The 20,595-nt window shown below is 52.3% G+C and overlaps 8 protein-coding genes and 1 non-coding gene across 9 annotated transcripts; 4 read left to right on the top strand and 5 right to left on the bottom strand.

Annotated features, from left to right (window-relative positions):
* Positions 1-572: 572 nt before the first annotated feature.
* Positions 573-652, bottom strand: POX_tR066. Its single transcript has one exon. It is a non-coding gene; the product is annotated as a tRNA-Gly (tRNA).
* Positions 653-2,817: 2,165 nt separating this feature from the next.
* Positions 2,818-6,603, top strand: POX_c03837 (uncharacterized protein; the record flags this gene model as incomplete). Its single annotated transcript, XM_050112725.1, has 3 exons — positions 2,818-2,869; positions 2,985-5,894; positions 5,951-6,603. 3 exons carry the CDS (start codon positions 2,818-2,820, stop codon positions 6,601-6,603), a joined length of 3,615 nt encoding a protein of 1,204 aa, XP_049970281.1.
* A 1,118-nt stretch (positions 6,604-7,721) lies between these two features.
* Positions 7,722-9,358, bottom strand: POX_c03836 (uncharacterized protein; the record flags this gene model as incomplete). The annotated part of the gene is made up of 4 exons (XM_050112724.1): positions 7,722-8,176; positions 8,240-8,300; positions 8,370-8,810; positions 8,945-9,358. 4 exons carry the CDS (start codon positions 9,356-9,358, stop codon positions 7,722-7,724), a joined length of 1,371 nt encoding a protein of 456 aa, XP_049970280.1.
* Positions 9,359-10,068: 710 nt separating this feature from the next.
* On the bottom strand, positions 10,069-11,034 carry POX_c03835 (uncharacterized protein; the record flags this gene model as incomplete). The annotated part of the gene is made up of 4 exons (XM_050112723.1): positions 10,069-10,384; positions 10,452-10,514; positions 10,584-10,752; positions 10,869-11,034. 4 exons carry the CDS (start codon positions 11,032-11,034, stop codon positions 10,069-10,071), a joined length of 714 nt encoding a protein of 237 aa, XP_049970279.1.
* Positions 11,035-11,529: 495 nt separating this feature from the next.
* Positions 11,530-12,376, top strand: POX_c03834 (uncharacterized protein; the record flags this gene model as incomplete). Its single annotated transcript, XM_050112722.1, has 2 exons — positions 11,530-11,583; positions 11,645-12,376. 2 exons carry the CDS (start codon positions 11,530-11,532, stop codon positions 12,374-12,376), a joined length of 786 nt encoding a protein of 261 aa, XP_049970278.1.
* A 446-nt stretch (positions 12,377-12,822) lies between these two features.
* On the top strand, positions 12,823-14,133 carry POX_c03833 (60S ribosomal protein L5; the record flags this gene model as incomplete). The annotated part of the gene is made up of 3 exons (XM_050112721.1): positions 12,823-13,002; positions 13,158-13,195; positions 13,272-14,133. 3 exons carry the CDS (start codon positions 12,823-12,825, stop codon positions 14,131-14,133), a joined length of 1,080 nt encoding a protein of 359 aa, XP_049970277.1.
* Positions 14,134-14,671: 538 nt separating this feature from the next.
* Positions 14,672-15,641, top strand: POX_c03832 (uncharacterized protein; the record flags this gene model as incomplete). Its single annotated transcript, XM_050112720.1, has 2 exons — positions 14,672-14,727; positions 14,798-15,641. 2 exons carry the CDS (start codon positions 14,672-14,674, stop codon positions 15,639-15,641), a joined length of 900 nt encoding a protein of 299 aa, XP_049970276.1.
* Positions 15,642-15,717: 76 nt separating this feature from the next.
* On the bottom strand, positions 15,718-16,222 carry POX_c03831 (uncharacterized protein; the record flags this gene model as incomplete). The annotated part of the gene is made up of 3 exons (XM_050112719.1): positions 15,718-15,801; positions 15,875-16,011; positions 16,093-16,222. The coding sequence occupies 3 exons, from the start codon at positions 16,220-16,222 to the stop codon at positions 15,718-15,720; spliced, it is 351 nt and encodes a 116-aa protein (XP_049970275.1).
* Positions 16,223-16,737: 515 nt separating this feature from the next.
* POX_c03830 (Nitrate transporter) lies at positions 16,738-18,642 on the bottom strand (the record flags this gene model as incomplete). The annotated part of the gene is made up of 5 exons (XM_050112718.1): positions 16,738-16,925; positions 16,989-17,818; positions 17,926-18,201; positions 18,280-18,359; positions 18,469-18,642. 5 exons carry the CDS (start codon positions 18,640-18,642, stop codon positions 16,738-16,740), a joined length of 1,548 nt encoding a protein of 515 aa, XP_049970274.1.
* Between the last annotated feature and the right edge of the window lie 1,953 nt (positions 18,643-20,595).

Here is a 20,595-nt window from a genome sequence, read left to right as displayed (position 1 = left end):
GCTCGCAATTTCGTATTGCAGATAATTAAAACCATCGTATGGGATTCAATAAAAACATTTTCAATCCAAGATTCAAGTGATTTGAAGTCCTTTCATTTTAATTCTGCGACCCCTGGTACTCACCACGGCAAGTAAGTTATATATGTAAGAATTGACGTACTGGTGCATACTCAAGCTTCCTGTAACTAAACTCGGCGATGAAACATGTCTGTCGGTCAGAGGTACTGCCATGAATCATGTTCCTCAAGTCTGTATGTTTTTGCAGTATATATTAAGACGCTACTGGTCCCATCTGTACACACCGGGACGGGCACGGTAACAGGCCACATTCCACCTGGCAGCGAACATTTTCCAAAGAAGCCCTCACAACCCAAAGCTACTTAGCCGTTGGTAGACAACTTGGTGCAGAAGGTACGCCAACAGCACGGGCATGGGCTAGCGCAATCCTTACTACGTGGAGCGGAGCGTGAAGAAAGGAGTGAAAGTTTGCGAAAATAAAATTACAGAGCAATGTAGAAGGGCTACGGCGACCAAGCAACGGAGGAAGACAGTGAGGGGGAAAAACAAAAACATGCATCAGCGGGGAGTCGAACCCCGGTCACACACTCACAAACGTGGAAGGCGTGTATACTAACCGTTGTACTACTGATGCTGGTAGTGAAAATTTTTGAAAATCTAAAATATAAGTTTCATTTGTTTCTGACAGTATGAGAAATTTGCGAGGTCCAGTCAGCGACCCGCTCATTCGGCCATCGGTACAATGATAATCAGGACTTGAATTTCAATCGAACTCTTCAGATGGTTTGCGCTTGTTCCATTGTCCACCTTCTATCCCATCGCAGGCAAAGTTGGACTTCCACCGTCTCTATCATGATGGAGTTCAGGTGAAACATCGAATAACTTGAGAATTCATGCCGACAATGCAGCGTTGCTCGAATGAAGGAACTAGGGAGGCGCCCACTGAAATATACTACCACTACCAGGTAGGTACACACCGTCCGGGGTTTCCAGCAGGACACTCGAGTAACCTTAGGCAGGTTGTAAGGTATTAATGAAAATTCGTAACGTGGTGTCAGTTCATGTCCCATACAAGCCTACCTATTCACCTGGAAAACATATACAAAGCCCACGTTGCTATTGTGCCAGCCCCAGTCTGAAGTTTGTATTCAAACATGTATCCAAACCCCTAGGCTGTTACCCGGCATCAGCGTTGAATCCAAAGACATGGCGGTCAAGACCTCCACTGCGAAGCATCATTTTCTCGACCGATGGAATTCCCTTTTCCGAGCATAGCAAGCGCGCCTGTTGGTGCCTCCCCTAATTGGGTTGTACTTTGTGGTGGACTCTGGACCTACCTAGCCATTTTCAATGCACCGGAGTTGATAGTCAACATCCCCGGATAAGTCCCCCCGTCGAACTAGGAAGCAGAACGTAGGTCCGGGTCCAGACAGTCGATCGGCACTACAGGAGCGACCTCTGGCCAGTGACTACCTAGGCCATGGTCCACATCCCGCGTTCGCTATTACTAGATCAACTGGCGAAGCCTGCCAGTCCAGCCGAAGCACAAGTTTCGAAGTAGACGTCGGATTTAAAGTCACCAAATCAACGTTCAAGCACGAATTTATGGTCTTGACGATGTCTGCCACCCAATAATATCACGACTGCCCCCGGAAGACGCCCTCTTCTTTTCGTCAGGAAGATGTGGTGTTAGTACACTGTTCTGCGATTGGAATAGTCGAAGAATCCAGAAGGAGCACAAACCCCTCACGTGCGTGGTGGAGTCCCTTCACATTTTGGCTTTTTCGCACTGGCCGTGGAGGGTTCGAACATCGGCGAAAGAAGGGCCTCGAGGACTAGCGACTGTTACAGCGAGTGGCACGTCTACAGTCAGGTACCAACTATAGCCAAGCCAGGGGAGGCCACCTATGCCGAGCACGTGTATGATCCAGATATCACCAGTCTGGAAGAGGACTCGACTTGGTCGGAAAGAGAGACCGCTCCTGAAAGGTGGAGAGCCCCGGGGCAACTGCGTGCTGACCGGATCCTAGCCTGGGACCGGACTAGACCCAATCTGGAAGAGAGAAAGAAATTATGTCACCATCATCGATCACGTCTGACGAAGGATGTACTTCCGTCCAGGTGCTGACCTCCGGGCTACCTTATTTCTCATCATCTCCACTCCCTGTTCCGGTCGCTTCCTCGCGCCACTTTTGAGGATTCTCCAGGATATCCCTCTAACCCCAATCAATCACCCCTCCCCCCCCCCCCCCTCCCTTTTATCAACGCGGTCCTCGGACTCAGATCCTCGCACAGTAGCATGGCACCCTCTGAGCCACTCCATTGAACCTGCACTTTGCCTGCACGAGATCAACGTAAACGGTCTGCCAGGAAACGGCGCTGGTGCATCCTGTTCCACGGACGGTGTGTGCCCCACCGCCACGGCGATAGTACTCTAGTCACGAGCAGTACTGGACTTGGGGGAATTTCGCTGGGCTGCGACACCCCCGGATTCTGGCCCAAAGACGCTCACTCACCCTGGGCGATTATTATCAACCACAGACCGGTGTGCGGATCAGCATTTGGATTTGCTGACCACCTCGAAGCGTTATTCAAAGCATTCGAGTGCAGGGTTCCAACACGAAGCGGGGATCAGCCAAATGATGCGTCATCCGCTCTAGGCCTCTCCTGCCATTCGACCTCGATCCTGCGCCACACAATCGCACAACTGGTCAACCAGAACGTAGGCCCCGTGCCCGCCGGCAAACCCTCCTTTGGCATTTGTGCGAGCAGAACCGTAACTGGGAGTACGAACCCAAGATGGACGGTGTTCAGACCGTCGATGTGAGCTGGCTTCATCACTCGCAGAAAGGTCAGTGGCCGGTGTCTTTACCTCTATCCCGGTGGATTTCCGAGAGCCTCGCTGTCGGCGATGGAGCTGGCGCAAAAGGGAGTCGAGCGCAATCACTCACTGCTGTCTCTTCTAGACCATCTCTCGCGAACCAAGTCAGCTACATCCACCACGAACGATAAGCCTTCTGCCGAGCGAGATTCGGCGCCTGCGATATCGACGTCCCATCGGAGGTCTCGTTCGAACAGTACGCCCGTGGACCCGCCCACCTCGAAAGAGTCGCGCCCGATCCCAGACAGTTCTGTAGACAAGCAACCCGAAGAGAAGCCCGAAAAGGCTGACAAGCCAGCGGAGCCCGTCAAGTCGCAAACGTCGAGCCAGTCTCCCACCGTACAGAGAAGCAGCCCCAAGCCGGTGGGACGGAGAAATTCATGGATATCTAGTCTGAGCTCCAAATTCTCATCAGGGTCGACACCTCCGTCGCAATCAACCCTGAAAGGAAGTCCCGCGAGTCCCAAAGCAACGTCGCCGCTCGATGCGCATAACCCGTTCGGGGCAGCCTATTTTCCCAAGGACCGTGAGGCTGAAAAGAAAGAGGAAAATAATATCCCAAGCTCTACTTCGCCCAAAGGAGCCTCATTCATTCACAATGCGCTGCGCAAGTTCTCATCCAACCCGGGAGGACTCCCGAAGCTTCCTGCTAACAGTGCCGTCTGCCCACGCCGCGTGATGAACGTCGATCAAGGACGAGACCGATGCAAGGTCACAGACCTTAAACAAGCCAAGCTCAATCGGGTGGCATTCTGTGTCGATGTGGAAATTGCAGGCATCTCTCACAGAGACTCGGACGAAGACGCCCCCCCAACTAATCAGCTACGGCAGTCTTTGCCGGAATCGAATCGTCAAAAAGCAAAGAAGCCAGAAGGCAGAGAGAACAACCATGCAGCATCCGTAGCACCCAAACAGCCTGAACATACCGGGAGTAGCAAGGAAGCTTTACCCACAGCGACGCCAGCTAAGACACAAGGCTCAGATGCTCCGAGCCAAGCGCCCACTCTCAGCGAGTCGTCGACAGGCGGCGCAGCTGTCGATCCAGCAGCTCCGGGCGAGGTAAAAGATACGACACGAAAGCAAGAAAAGAAGAAGCGCTCAGAGGAAGAGCGCAAGGAACGTAAGGAGCGAAAACGCAGGCAAGCTGTCGCCAACGGCACGATCCCTCTGCAGCTGCAGGGAGAAGACGACGAGGAAGACCACCGCGCATCCGTAGCGGGCCTTTCGCGATCAAAAACACAGAGCCACCCCACGACGGACCCGGTGCGAATCTACCGTCGCTGTTGTCAACTTCGCGAAACACCTGTGCTCAAAAGGATTGTCGATGAAATTTCCTCACCCTCGTCAACATTGGCTGAATCTCCTGGCACTGTGGCTGCATTGGATCTCAGCAACTTCCCCATGACAATTCAAGACATTGCCACGTTCAGCGACTGGCTTGCGGTTGTGCCCGTCCGCAAACTGATTCTTGAAAATTGCTCTTTGAATGATGAATCGATTCGCGCCATCCTGTCGGGTCTGCTGTCCACGAAGACAGTCGAGCAGATGCGTTATCGACGTCGCCGGGCCCGCAAACCCGACTCACCAGTCGTAAAGAACGTGCGCTGGGGCGTGGTCGAGAAGCTCTCGCTCAAGGACAATCCGAAAATCGGGCGGGAAGGATGGCGCCACATCAGTCTTTTTGTCCACTTATCAAGATCACTTAAGGCCATCGACCTATCTGGAATTCCTTTCCCCAAGGTTCGGGCGCCAACCGACAATCCTGCAGGACCGAACCCAGCGCCACCCTTCGATGCTTGCGCCGTGTTTGCTGAAGCCTTAGGGGAACGCTTTGGGGGTGATCATCTCGAAGAGCTGTTACTGAGCGAGTGCATGCCCTCAACAGACCAAGTGAAGCAGATCTGTGCCGCCGTAGCAAAGATGAAGCTGCGACGCTTGGGCCTCGCGAATAATGGTCTCACCCGAGAAGGCCTGCGCCACGTGGTTGACTATCTCAAGGACGACTTTTGTGAAGGCCTAGACCTGGGGGGGAACCCCATCAAAGACGACCTTGATCTGATCGCCTCTGCCATTGAACCTGAGCAGCCCCTTTTCGCAATCAGCCTTGCAGACTGCTCTTTGAATCCCTCTGTCATTTGTCCACTGTTACAGTCTCTTTCTCGGCTCAACAACCTCAGATTTTTGGACGTTTCTCACAATCCAGATTTATTCTCTTCCCAGCCGAGCTCATTGGCGGCTTTCAGACGGTTCTTGCCCAAGATGAGGTCGTTGAAGCGTATCCACCTGGCAGATGTTGACATGTCACCCGACCATGTGATCGGACTTGCTGAAATTCTTCCAGAGTGTCCAAGCCTCTGCCACCTGAGCATCTTGGAGAACCCACAGATCGCCGCGCTTGCCTCGAGTACAGACCCGGCTGTCCAAGAAGAGGCCTGTGCCGTCTATGCCTCCATGATGACCGCTGTCCGTGTGTCGAGGACTATCATTGCCGTTGACATTGACATTCCATCAGCCGAAAGCAATGAAGTTGTCAAGGCTCTTGCATCCCAGATTGTGGCCTATTCCCTTCGAAATCTCGAAGGTGGAGCAATTGCCGAGGAACTTTCCGAGTCCATCAATACCTCTCCAACGAAGGATGTCCCCGTGCCAGAAATTCTACAACATATCGTCGGCCACTCGAACGGATTAGAAGACGCCTATGACGAGGAAGCTGATGCTGCCCCAGATGAAGATTATGTGATTGGCGGCACAGGTGTGGTGAAGGCATTGGGTGTCTGTCTCGGCAACTTGAACCAAGACGGTAGCGACAATCTCGGAGACGCGTCGGCCCCTGCAAGCGGTACTGCTACACCCCGGCGGCCGAAGTCGCGAGGCGTTGCGACGAAGCGACCTCGGGACATGTCGAAAAATCTGTTGGACTCTGCGCGGAACATCCGAGCTCGGATCCAGACTGCCCTCATTCGTGAGGATCGACTGGGTAACGACGCGAACTACAGTGAGTACACCGTCGCTAGCGATCGGGTTTTGCATCAGTATCTAATTGAGTTATAGGACGTCTGCAATTCCTGGATTTCACGCTCCAGAGAATGATTCAACGGTTCGAAGACGAATACCCAGAGACCCGTATTGTTCCTCAGCCTGCTCCAGCATCGGCTGCCCCGGACAATATCTCGCAACATTCCAGTGAAGGTGCCACCGGCCCCAGTGCCAGTGACATCATGAACAACTATCTTGTTGATAACGAGAATGCGATCGACGATGAAGAAACAGATCAATATGCGATTCACCTCTCGCGGACCAGCTCCATGACTTCGCTACATTCTCGCGCAATGACATCGGAAGAAGGTCATGTCCATCGTCTCGGTCAAAACCTTCGGCGCGATTTCCTCAACCCTCCATCGGGCTCAGGCGATCCCGACGATGAGGCGTCTCACCTTGTGGCACTGCGGAAGAAACTTGAGCGGCTGCACGAACAACAGTCCCAATCCCCATTCGACAGCTCTGGGGCCGAAGACACTTTTGAAAAGCTCGGGTTAACGGTGGACGAGCTTTGGGCCGCTCAACACCATGACGTCGAGAGCTTCGAGCGTTTCAAGCAGTCGCAGATCGCGGCACAGATCAACAGCAAACCTCGTGAGACCGATGGCTCGGCCAATCCTCGCAATGAGCCGCACAAGAACGGCACTGTCCCAAACGCGCAATAAATCCCACACTATAGCTAGCATCCATCGTGAATACTCGCTCTTTGAACTGATATGAACTATACGGACCACGCTCAATGCTGCCTGTCCCAATGAGTCACGCTTTTTAATTGCCTTGCTTTTCATATCCTGAATTCATCTTGAGTCCTTGCAAGCGTCGTTGTCACATGTATCACCTTGCAACACTAGCTTCATATTTTGTACTATTCACTATTCATTCTCGAAGCCCTGGGACTTGACACTGGCAACGGATGTCGACTCCCCAGTGGCTTGGTTGATCGGATGAGGGCGTCTTTGTACATACCTCTTTTTTTACCCCCATCCGCTACAGACTCAAGTTCAAGTTCAACGTCAGTTGGTTTCTACTTCAGACAGTCATTACTACCTACGAATCCTAGCACCAATTTGGACGTGCGAATCTCTATCGTTAGCTTACTCTATAAAGCTCTTCGCTACTCTGGTCAGATTGACGTTACAACAATGTCTTCGAGACCCATATCAAACCATCAATAAGGTTCATTCTATGAACTGGGTGATGCCGTTGATTCAACACGGCAGTATGGGCAAATTTCGAATTCGTTCATTTCTATCAATGATCAGGATGAATCTAGTCGGTACTGGCAGGTAAAGGCAAACGCAATAGGTAGCCCGGCTCATAGCCCAGGGCGGGACATGACACTTGAGTCGTTGTCTTGCTGGTAAATGGCAAAAAAGATCATTGTTCAAATGGAAATAAAGGGCAGAGCTGAACCCAAGTCTTGCTCCGGGCCGAATTGCCGAAGACGAAAAAAAGAAGGAGGAAGCAATGGTTATCCACGGTGAACGTATTATTGAATGGACCAACAAAGGATTGAAAACGAATCCTGCCAGCCCTACAAGTGCTTCGTCGATTCCAAAGAAAGCCAGTTCTTGGTCTATAATCAGCCTCAAACAAAACATAAAGAAAAACACATTGGTGATCGTCGAAGCGTCCGACGATGATTCCACCCCGCCTGCGGGCAACATGTGCTTGTATGTGTGTGTGTCGAAGAAGGAAAGTAGGAATTAAAAATACAGGTCATGACGGCGTCAGTCATCCCGCTGATGCAGATCTAAGGGGCACAGCGCTCCAGATGTCGTGTTCACTCCAAACCGGGAACATCCTTCAGGATTTCCCAGCCGTATTCCTGCTCGGGCTTCTCAGGCTCCATCCCCAAGGCGTTTCGGTATGCGCGCACTTCGTTCTGAAGACCCGCGATGATGCGAATTGGGAGTCCGTCCTCCTCGGACCGCAGGCGATAGGCGGTGCGGATCATCTGTGCGCATTTCATCGTCTGCGTGTGCCAGTAGTCCCTGTCGAGGCGGCTTTCGAGGTGGGCATCACGCTCGGCCTGAAGAAGGTTATTATAGTGCCGTTTTTGGTAAAGGTAGTGCATGTTGTTGTTCTGGCAGTAGTTGCGAATCTGCTCCACCATGACGCCGACGGTAGTCTCGTATTCGCCGATCAATTTCACGTTCTCCGTCTGCTCATGTTTGAGAACTTCGACCAAACGCTTTTCTTTGGCGAGTGCACGCTCGAGCTCTGAGATACGGGCAGCTGATAAACTTGGTGTGAGTATCAACCCCTACTGATTCTGACAACGGACCGCCTGGCTCATACCGGAAATTTCCCCGTTCACCTGCCTCATGGCGGCGCTCGCATCCTCAGAGGTGCCATGCTTCTAACGCCAAGTGTAAGTTTCAGACCTCTAGCTACTCCATCATTTCCGGAGACGGAAACAGAAACATACCATGATCTCCTCGGCGCTTGACACGATGCTTTTGGTCACTTCTCGGTTATTTTTCAGCACCTCGCTGAGTTCCAGCACCATCTCATAGAGATGATGGAGGTCCATCTGGTGACCCGCATTCATTGGCATTCCACTGGCACCAGGGCCACCGCCATTGACCTGGGGCGTGGGGTGCGGGTAAGCTGGGGATGGAGGTGGTCGTGGCATGCTGCCCATCCCCGGGGTGGGCGAGTTCTCTGTGTAATTCGCAAACATGCCCGGATTGGGGATGTTGCCAGCGGGCATTCCACCGACGCCGCTGCTCATGGACATGTCGGCAACCTCAAATGCGCGATTCAAAGCCTCCAGCTGAGGGTCGAACGGGTCGATCGGACGCGAGGAGCCGTTTTCCTCGTCGTACCAAGTTGCGGCGTTCTCAACGCCCAGAACCTCCTTTTGGAACTTCTCAAGGTCACGAGGGTAACGTGGGTGGAACGACGGCGGTGCCCACGTGTGAAAGGTGCCTTGGAAGAGGAGGAAGGATCGCAGCCCTCGATGGTGGCGGCGCGCGCGTCAATGATCAAGGGGGAATTGACTTCGTCGCCAATTGTCAATGGATTGTTGGGGGCGGGCTCGGCCACAGTCTGGACAGCGGGGCTCCCAGACACAGATTGGGCTTCGTCGTCGAGAGTCTCGTCGGTATCGGATTGGTCGCCGTCGTGGCCTGAGAAGTCGATCGTGGAAGGACACCGGAGATGCTCAGATGATTGGCGTTGCTCCGTGGCTCTACTGGCGGGAGAGTCGGTGCACGGGATCTCCAGCTGGAGGCGCACCGAGTTAGTCAGCATGTCGGCAGCCTCAGGCGACCCCCGCGGCACTTTCGACGGGCTGCCGCTCCGCGTTTCTGTCGCTGAGATGCTGCTGGAGCTGGAGGTTGCTGGGCTCGCTGGCTGTCGATGAATGCCCCCTTCGAGGCCAACCAGGCGCCTGACCCGATGAAAAGCGCTCATGGTTTGGGAGGCCCGCAGGAGGCACAAAGGTAAACGAACGGTTTGATGACCAGGTCCCGGATGGATGTTCAAATAACCAACCGAGCTGTTCCGAGACTGGCGGGTCGAGGTGTAATGGATGACGGCGAGAATGATCGAGAGAGTCGTATCGACTTGGAAGCCCGCCGGGACCTGACAAGGCTCCGAGCAAGGTTCAGCCTACTCTTCTTTGGTACATTCCGAGAATATTAAAGTTCTCGTGCCTCTCTCTCTCTGGACGTGGAGGATTTCGGGCGGTGGTTCTTGCCTCGATCGCACTCGCCGTGGTTGGCAATTCCTCCAACCAACTGCGACTGCCTCAGTGCCTCCACACCACCGTTGATGTGTAGAAGGTGATATGAGAATAGTGGAAACTTATGGAGCGAGAGGGTATTTACTGTATTCCGACATCATGCTGAAGCATTCAGCTTATGGGCAACATACATATGCAAATAATGTGGATCAATACTTTGCGAATAATACGGATAATTAAATTCAAGCCCGCAAGGACACACCGAGGACCAGACGGAAGCATGGCGACTGGCTAACAAATCCCATCGAAGGTCCAATGCAGTGTCTGCTTGTCAGAGGGTAATTCCTGCATGGCCTACTGACCAAAGGGCGAGTTTCAAATCGACAAGGCCTGCCCATGATTGATGATGCAATAGTCGAACGACGCTGGAGCCAGACGGTCAGTCGGTGTCCAACAGAGCCTCCAGTCTGGCAGTTGATCCGGGAAGTAAATAGTCTGCGTTTGACGCATTGTCCGGGCGCATTTTGTGCTTCTGCTGAGAGAGTCGCCCTCCCACACGAGCGGCGAGCATCCGCATTTTCTCAAGCTCTTGGACCAATTCTCCATCGCGGGTGACAAGGTTGGGCTGGATGTCCTTTCGTGCATCTTGAAAGGGCTCCAAAAGGCGCTTCAGATGCCGCAACTGATCAAGTCTTTGCTGGCGCTGTAGACGTCTCTCATCTAATACTTGAAGTTGTTCTCGCAGCTGTTGGTACCTGTGCAACCACCTGTCAGGCACGCGAAACTTGAATATGGACGTGGCCAAGGAGCCTGCCGGGGTACCTTGAGTTTGAGTCATCACTCGCACCGAATGATTCGATGTCAAGGGGTAGTTTTGTAATAGTTCTGTAGAATTGTGAGTAGGACTGGAAAAATAGTCTCTGAAATCAATCCACAAGGCGACAGGGCTCTCACGTATGCCGGGAAAGATCCGTGGTCTTTTCCACACCATCAAGAAATGATACTCGATCTTGCGTCTCGTCGTTGATTGAAGACCAGTAGAGGCTAGCGATTTGTTGGGCGACGTGATGGATGGCCTGCGACGAGTACACAATGCGGTGATGTTGCTTGGCAGCGACGTTCACTTGGAGGGTATTAGTCCATTTTGAATGTCCTCAACAATGCCCAAGACGCAGTCAAGAGGAAAAAGAAAAGGAAAAAAAAGAGAGCTCATCCCCAATCGTTTCTATGGATCTTCACCTTTTTGCAAGACATCGGAGATCACCTTCTCAGGCAGATCGCCTTCTTCCGTCGCACCGGCATAATTCTTCCAGTCTTCAGGCGGTGCTAATGTCTCTGATAAGATGCGGACTTGGGTGCGTAGAAAAGACGACTTTATCTCCGAGACTGTCCGACTTGAGTCCATATCATCGAATCTGTAGGCAAAAACTCCATGACCAGGTTCCGTATCTGCCTGTGAGCTGGGATGCCCATCGCCAGACGCGTCGACAATCCCAGCTTATCGATAACTGCCACGTGATGATTTGCTGTCTTGGAGAGGGGCATCAAGTGGCAGGCAGTAGTGAATGTTTAGCATATTCCTCCGGGGGTTTGATCAATTTACGAGACAGATTTGAAAAGCTACACTACAAGAGCGAATTATCCTACATATTCGATACTGGCCCAACGTAACGCAAACTGGTGGAAGGGTACTCAGATGGAGACGGTCGCATTTTAGCTCTCCCCTTCCTCGGTCTTGGGGCGGCTCACTGCCTCGGCAATTTCCCATCAACTTTAAGGAACCACTTCTCCCTCGGGGTGGATAATACGGGCTTTTGACACTTCACTGGAGCACTGAATCCTGTACATATTAGAGCTTGGGATATCTCTTGCATATATAATCACCCTTTGGTATCGCAAAATGGCCACGACGAAGCGCCCAGTTGGCCTTCTCTTCGACATTGGGGGTGTTTGCGTACGTGCTTATCATTGACTCTCCTCGGTGGTCGCTCGTCCAGTGCGCTAACATCTGACAGGTTGTTTCGCCCTTCCAAGCGATTCTCGACTATGAGATTGCCAACAATATTCCACCGGGCTGGGTGAACTTCAGTATCTCCCGGACCTCTCCCAACGGTAGCTGGCACAAGCTGGAGCGTGGTCAGATCCCCATGGATGCCGAGTTCTTCGCCGGGTTCAATGCCGACCTTCAAAATGCAGAGCTGTGGAATCAATTCCATCAGCAATTGGCAAAGAAGAAGGGTCAGACTCCTGGACCCGTCCCTCCGCTGCCAAAAGTGGATGCGGAGTGGCTATTCTGGGAGATGATGAGGATATCCCGCACCCCAGATCCACACATGTTCCCTGCCCTCCAGAAGCTGAAAGCCTCGGGCCAATACTTGATGGGGGCTCTCTCCAACACCGTCAAGTTTCCCGATGGCCATGACTTCAACAAGGATGTCTCAGGAGTGCGATCCCAGTTTGATTTCTTCATCTCATCCGCGCATACGGGACTCCGAAAGCCAGATCCGAAAATCTACCAAGTGGCCATCCAGGAAATGCAGGCGTTGGCGAAACAACGGGGACTCCCTGAAATCCACGCCTCGGATATTGTTTTCTTCGATGATATTGGCGAGAACTTGAAGGGCGCCAAGAAAGCCGGTATGCACACCGTCAAGGTGACGCTGGGTCGGATCGAGGATGCCGTGAAGGAGCTCGAGAAACTGACGGGCCTACCATTGCTCGAGGCTGACCAAAAAGCCCGTCTGTGAGCAACACAAGATTGAAATATAGGCGCTAGAGTAGATTGGAGTCTTGTTTGAACGCTGTGTGGTGGATCTACGGCGTTGAGAGCACTCTTAGACAAAATTGATGCTCTTCCACTGCACAACCTTATACTTATCACCGTACGTACACAAGAGGATTGAGACAGGAAAGACTTTTGGCCCGGAATAAGGTACTTGGTAGTGTACTCTGTAGACTTAGGCCACTTGTAATTCAAGACTTGGAAAAGACCCAGCTGATAGTGTGAGCTGGATACAAAAATGTCCAAATATCACTGCAACCACTGAGATCCAATATTGTCCTTTGGAGGGTTGTCTTGTTCGCAGAGAGGTATAGAATCTGAAAAATAACTCCCGTAAATTTACCGATATGGACTATCTCCAGCAATCAGATAAGTGATTAAAGGTTTGTTACGAGTATTGTATTGTAAACTATGGCAGACAGCCAGTCGTCGCCCACCGTCAAACCAAAGTCGTCGCCTACCGCACTTTTGGCTGCGGGATGCAGTCCGGTTAAGCGAAACACCCCACAAACTCGATCGCAGAATTTGTCCCCCTCTTTGAATTCTCCATCCGTCGACCACCAGGCTTCAGCTCCGACAACCGACAACATGGTGAGTGTGTCTGCTATTGCAGAGGGTTGAAAACAACCCCAGTCTGCCCTTTCTACGCCTATGCGCCTCCGATTTCACGGAGCCGGGTCCCTGCAAGATGCTTCGGACGATATTCTGAAGCGCAAATTGCTGACTCGCGATGTCCTCTTGAACAGCCTTTCACCAAGCTTGTCAAGAACGATGCGTACTTCAGGTAAGATGACCCTCACTTCAGAAGGCTTGGACCCAAATTTGAATTTGCGAAACTGACACGCTCTCGTCTATGACAGTCGCTACCAGACTAAGTACCGCCGTCGCCGCGAGGGTAAGACCGACTACTACGCTCGCAAGCGCCTGATCACCCAGGCCAAGAACAAGTACAATGCGCCCAAGTACCGCATGGTCGTTCGCTTCACCAACCGCGACATTGTCACCCAGATCGTCTACTCTGAGGTCTCTGGCGACAAGGTTTTCGCCTCCGCCTACGCCCACGAGCTGAAGCGCTACGGTATCACCCAGGGTCTCACCAACTGGGCTGCCGCTTACGCCACCGGTCTCCTCCTTGCCCGCCGCACCCTGTCCAAGCTCGGTCTGGCCGACAAGTTCACCGGTGTTGAGGAGGCTGACGGTGAGTACACTCTCACCGAGGCCATCGAGACCGATGATGGCGAGCGCCGCCCCTTCAAGGCCTTCCTCGACGTTGGTCTTGTCCGCACCTCCACCGGTAACCGTGTCTTCGCTGCCATGAAGGGTGCCTCCGACGGTGGTATCTTCATCCCCCACTCCGAGCGCCGTTTCCCCGGCTACGACATCGAGTCTGAGGAGCTCGACGCCGACACCCTCCGCAACTACATCCTCGGTGGCCACGTCTCTGAGTACATGGAGACCCTCGCCGATGAGGATGAGGAGCGCTACAAGTCCCAGTTCGCCAAGTACATCGAGGAGGAGATCGATGCCGGTGACCTTGAGGAGCTCTACCAGGAGGCTCACAAGGCCATCCGTGAGGACCCCTTCAAGAAGGATGAGGATGAGGGCTCCAAGAAGACCAAGGAGGAGTGGAAGGCCGAGTCCAAGAAGTACAAGGTTGCCAAGCTCACCCACGCCGAGCGCAAGGCCCGCGTCCAGGAGAAGATCCGCAAGCTCGCTGCTTAAGCGCGATGCTTTCCTGTTGCCTGGTCGGATCCTTCGGTTTTCTGCACAAGCTTCACAAAAGTTCCTTTACCCAAAATACAATGAGGGAATTGGCTTCTGCCAGTCGGCGTTTCAATATTTCTTTCCTAATATGATGTAGATGATGGGATTCATGACTTTTACATACCACTTTTGTTACGGTTAAGGGGGTTTGTCTTTTATTGCCAATTTGTTTTGGGAGCAATTAGTTCGGTGTACCATTCAACGCATTTCCTTCACGGTTCTAAACGCTCCAATGTCTATGCAATCCCATCATTCCCTCAAACGCTCCACCCGGTGTTGTTGATCCTGAAAAGAGTAGTCCAAGGGTCCGTTCCTGTAGAGTCTCGAACCACACAGACCAGAGTCGCCGCACGCTTCTGCGGCGAGGGAGATCGTGGCAAGTATCCAGATCACGTGCTTCGAGGGCTTTCCGGGCTGGGTGATCAATCTGTGAGAACGGGTCAGTGGTGACGCTTGACCTGACGAACGCATACAAATCCGACTGATAGATTCCATGATGCGGATATACCTCATTCGCCACGGAGAGACTGTTCACAACGTTGCTCAAGTCTGGTGAGCGGACCCTTTCTGAGTCCCGTTTCGTGTCCCCAAACCAACTAACCTGCTTTGTACACACCTCAAGGGCTGGAAGCACTGACTCCGCTCTGACGAATCACGGCATGCTGCAGATTGAATCTCTAGCTCGATGTTTCGCCGATAGTGGTATTCATTTTGACACTGTCTTCTCTTCTGATCTGAGCAGAGCACGTATCACGGCTGAAGGCATCTGTCGCCTACAGCCTTGCCCGACAGCCCAGGCGCCTTTGACTCCAATCCTGACCGCGGATCTAAGAGAACGAGACTTTGGCTCACTCGAAGGTGTGCGGATATCACGTGTACCTGTGCCAGCTGGGACTTCGCAGAGCATCGGCGACAGGCAGCGAATACTAGCTCACAACCAAAAAGAAACTAAAGAGTCAATGCGAGATCGGTCTCTCAACTTTCTCCAGACACATCTTTTGCCACTTGTACTGGAGGAAGAGCGATCCGAGCGTAATGTTGCAATTGTGGCCCATGGACTCATTCTACGGGCCCTGTGGAATTGCTTGACGGAGTTCTTCGACTCTTCCAGCATCTCGCTCCTGCCGGGTATCGCTGCGTGGACTGGTGGACCGGCCGCTCTTTTGTCTCCGGTCTGGTCTAACACCGGCTTCATGGAGATTCTGATTGCGGTGATACCGCCGCTCTTATCATTATCACAGCCACAGGCTTCTGGGTTGGGGGATGGAGGCACCAGCGAACCCCGGTGTGGGCAAGAAGCGCCCCCATCGAGCTCAGGGCAATCTTCACTTTTGCAGGGATGGTCGATGCAGATACTGGGGGTGGACAACACCGAGCACCTCGTGGGCATACGTCGCACCCGTGGTGGTATCGGAAGCGCTTCCTACGACAGTCGACAAAAGCGAATCGATCAATTCTTCAAGTAGCCTCAACACTCGATGCACAAAAAACCTTCAGGAGTCACGCCAATCTGAATACATCCAACTATTCACATGCAATCACCTAGTCTGTGTAGAAGACTTCTTCCAGAGGCTTCCACCACCCAGGACCTTCGGCACTCCCCACGGCGCCGGGGATCAAGCTTTCCTATCGGAAAGGATCAGTCCTGTGGATCTATCTGAAGGGGGAAATCATCTGCATCTACTGCAAAAGAACGTACCTGCATCGAATCGGTCATCGCCCACCACTCCCGAACCTTGGGGTTGGCCCGCATCTTCTCCATATCAGCGTCGAAGTCCTCACCGATATAATCGAACTTGGCAAACAAAGTGCGATCATTGTCGAAGAAGATGGAATCTACCACATGGATGGAAACTTTAGCTTCTGATGATCACAGCTACTACCGTCAGCGTGCGGGTTGTCAATCTTATCGCGTACAGTCTCTGATGTTGCAGTCCTCGATCTGCTTGAGCACCTCGGGCCAGACTTTGGCGTGGCACTCTTTGTATGCTGCCACAGCCTCGGGCTTGAGGTGCACTATTTGTCCAATTCGGCGCACAGGGGCCATTGTTGTTGATGGATTAATTGAACAAAAGAGAGCGTGTTTTGGCCAGATGGAACCGGAGGACTGTCTGTTGAATGACAGCGCTTTTCGGGGGCTTTGAAGCGGGGTTCTGCGGGGCAAATTGTCTTAACGAGGTTGATGGATGGATTCAAGACAAGACCTCCTCAAAGGCACGGCGAATGTCTGAACGAGGACTGGAGATCTGTGATGCTGACCAAGAATGCAAAGTGGAAGTCCCAAGTTCCAAGAGAGGCAGCTGGAGGTTGATTGAGACTCATTTAATGCATCGGCTGCCCCTCGTTTCGGGCCCGACGGGCACCCCCGGTCCTCGGGGTGCACTCGCCCGAGCCTGTTGCCTCGGACGCCTTGGCATCGCTGCAGGCTGACACTTTAAGGTGCGCAGACACTTATGCATGAACGAGTCTATGCCAACGTTGAAAGAAAAACATCATGTGGATTTCGCTATCATTATAAAGAAAATCTAGTTGTTTGGGGAAGGGGGTCATATCATCGTGGGATCACTGAGCAGTGATCGCTGGGGTTTTGGGAACGGGACGAACCCAGCTGAGCGCCAGATTGGCCGCCAAAGAAATTGCTCCGATGATCCAGAGGGACTTGGCATAGTCGGATCCATGATATCTGAAAATGATGGCAAAGACGATACCCCCCAGGTTCCCGAAGCCTCCGACGATACCTGACACGATACCTAGCACGGAGAGTTAGTATTGAGATCCACGACGGGGCGAGTGCGACATCGAAAGACACTCACCATTTGCATATGGATGCACATGGGGCACCAAGGCGAAATTGGCCCCATTACAAGCCTCCAAGAACAAGGCCAATCCACCAATGAGTCCAAACATGGTGGCTTCACTCTTGGGATTGGAAAATCCAATGGCAAGTTCAAAAGCGCCCATGAGCAAGCCCAGCGAGGTGAGAAGGAGCTTCTTGGACCACAAGCTGCCCGTCGATCGATACAAGAAGTCACCCAACAAGCCACCAACCGGCCGAAAAACCACATTCAATAAGCCAAACATCGCAGCCCACTGGCCGGTCTTTGTCTGTCCCATGTGCGGGAAGTTCTTCTCAAAATAGGTGCCCAGGATAGAATTGATCGCCAGCTCCGAGCCAAACGAACAGGCATAGGGGACTGCAAGAGCGACGGTGGGGAGACTGAATGCCACGCTCAGAGCTTCTTTGCGGGTCGGCGCCACGACAGTATCCGGCTGGAGTGTGGTGATCTGTCCCATTGACGAGGGGTCTTTTTCGACGGTGCGCGGAGACTGGGCCCCCTTTTTCTCGATGTCGTCTAGCCCCATGTTGTACAGCGACGGGGTGGTCGACGGACCACTGGAAGAGACACCGGATGCAAGGTCGACGACCTTGCCTTCCAGGGGAGACTGCGTGGCGGGCGCCTTTTCCATCCAGAGATGACGATCTGCCCACTTTCCAGTGGGGGTGTCCTCACAGAGGAACAACATGCCCAGGGCGACGGAGACAATGATAATAAAGGGAACGACGTAAGCGACCCGCCAGGCCGTGTGTGCCGACATGCCTCGAGCGGAAACGAGGGAGTCGAAAATGGCAGGCATGACGAAACTATCAAGACACGGGAGGTTTTGGTTAGAAAGACCAGCTTTCTGGGTAGGGAGGGGGGAAAGAAGGCTTCAACCGGCCAAGACCCAAGGATTTTACAGGATACGTACTATGTGATTCCACCTCCGGCATTACCCCAGCCTCCTGCGAGCGAGTTGGCTGTCCCCACGATCTTCTTGTCGAAGAAACCCGTGCACCACACCTGGCAAGGAACAAACGTGCCGCCGAGGATCCCGATGAAGAAGCGCAGAGCAATCAAGCCCTGGGGGGTGGTCACAAGACCCGCCATGGCCGTGGGAAGTGAACCGGCAAGGAGGAGTCCCACGAAGACCAAGCGAGGTCCAAAGCGATCACAAAGAGGTCCGGCGATAAATCGAACCAGGAAGCTGTTTCACATCGTTCAGTCATTATAAGTTCTGGGCTTCGTGCCGAACAGACAGGAGTCAGCGGGGATGAGGCCTTACGTTGCCAGCAGTGCGACGATATTCGAGTTGGCTACTTCTGTCTGGCTCATGTGCAAATCTTTCTTGATCGTGACGGTCAACTAGGAAAGGCCGTGATTGTTAGCGACACCAGCAATATTGATACAAATTCAGGCAAAGTATCTTCTGCAAAAGAAGGGGAAAAGACGAGATGGAGGGCATGGGACTTACCAGCGGAGGAAAGGCATACCAAGAGAGGAATGCCACCATGAAGCCCATCCATGAGAAGAAGAACACACGGCCATATTGATTGAACGGGTTGAGAACTGGAATGGATGTCGCTTTCCGGTTGGCTGGGTTGACCTCCGGTGCAACGAACAGGACCGTGAGGGCTTTTAGAGCCATGGAGGGCTTGATCTATGAGGGGGATAGATGCACTGGATTATATGGCAATGTTGCACGGAAGGGAAAAAAGAGTTCCCAGAAAGTGTCAATGAATCTTCTGGCTCGAATAGATCCTGTGAGACGCAGATATTCCCTGGGCTGTATGATGGGAGTCTTGATCTCAAGATGTCAAAGAAGCAAGCCTATTCTCGATAGAATGCACGTTTCAATTCAACGGCAAGAGCGTGAGTCTATATAGACGGACAGAAGCGCAGAATCTCCGATTGCAGGTCTTCTTCTTGAGTTATCTTTCCCTGCAGACTCGCCTGAGACTGTCCTCGAATCAAGGCGCTTCCGTTAAACGTACGACCAGCCAGGCAGGAGGGGATATGGTTATCGCGGCGCGCCAAGGAAGGGAAAACGACCAGAACACATTGAGACGAATTAGAGCCGGATCAAAATGCATCTCACGGAGACAAAATCTACGCAAATAGATCCCCGAAAGAGCAGGGGAGAAGAAAAAAAAAAGCATAAACATCCATCAAACCCTAAACTGTCATCATACCTCTATGTGTTCTGATTCGTTCCAGCTCCGGAGTCCCTGGCAAGATGCCCAACTCGGGGAGATAAGGGAGATGATTTCCCAGATCCAAATGTACAGTGTGCAAGTAGTATTCCTCTGATGTCTGACGTCGACTAAGCTTGTGGATCTCAAGTCGATCGTCCCAATTTTTCTTTTTTCAGTGTACATCGAGACTAGACCCCTCCAATTGAATTAGGGCTGGCCCATTCGACACGTTCCCCAACGTCTTGGTCCCCCTGATAAGAGCGTATTTACCCATCAATCGCAACGGAAACGTCTGTGACCATGCGGCCTCGACTGTTAGTTCTTGGATTCCAAAAGAGGTCCGATAAGGATGTGATCCAGGTGTCATGAAAGGAAAAAAAAAGCATATATTCAAAATGAATAATCAAAAATAAAATAGAAGGGACAAGAAGAAAAGAATTGAACTTCTCCGCGGACCTGATCCATTGATCCAGAATTCACTGATCCTCTGTACAGCCACACTCTGATTAAAGTGCCGATCCCTGACGATATGCATGGTCCCTCCGTCCTAAACAGGAAGCGGGTCTCGACTAGGAGTGAAAGGAGCAATTTGTTATTGAAGATGCATGAGTTGGAACTCGGTGATGCCAGTGGTGGGCCACTTTTTTTTTTGTTTTCTTTTCCTTTTGGCTCCTCAAGAGACTCTCTCGAGTGGAGGAGGCCCACCGAGTGCCTCGGGTCTGATAAAGGCACTGCTCCCCATTGGGTCCCGGTCAAGATGAAGATAGCGAGGAGCGCTCTGTTCCGGATCAGGTCGAGAGAAGACTGCGGCAGCTGATAGTTCCCCAGATTTGATCTGAAGCTCCGCGGAAATAGTTGCTCCAGATAGCCTATCTTGTGGAGCTTGACACACGTCTAATGTATATTGTCTTTTCTGGGATCTGGGGGGAGCGACGTGGAGACCGTGATGAATCAGGCGCGTGGTGCGATAAGAGCCGCATCGCCACTTCTGGAATGGATGCGCTTCGAGTGATTTCCTTGGGACAAAAAATTAGGGGGGTAAAAAACCAAAGAAATCTAGAAAAGTAAAAAAAAAGAAAGCAAAGACATTGAAATTTCATCTAGGGGCTCGGTAAAAATCTCTGGGTATGGAGTGGCAAGAGCCCTGACTGAATGGAAACGAATCGAGACTCTAGATAGCCAAGTAGGGAGCTAGAGTACACATGATTATACAGGTTTACACCATTGCTCAATCGCATCACCCTGTTCGAACATTGATACAGACGGACCTCAGACGTGGGTTGTGCGATACATTGTCTACTCACACGGTCATAAGCGAGATTGTACTAGAGTGCTTATTGAAGCCATCGTGCAGAAAGGATGGGGCGGCTCGTGCATGGTAATTGGCCGTTGCGGCCAGTGAGCGG

This window comes from Penicillium oxalicum, chromosome III, assembly GCF_001723175.1.
Source record: "Penicillium oxalicum strain HP7-1 chromosome III, whole genome shotgun sequence".
Taxonomy (NCBI): Eukaryota; Fungi; Ascomycota; class Eurotiomycetes; order Eurotiales; family Aspergillaceae; genus Penicillium; species Penicillium oxalicum.
The sequence above is the reverse complement of the archived record's forward strand: the minus strand, read 5'-3'. Positions and strand labels throughout refer to the sequence as shown.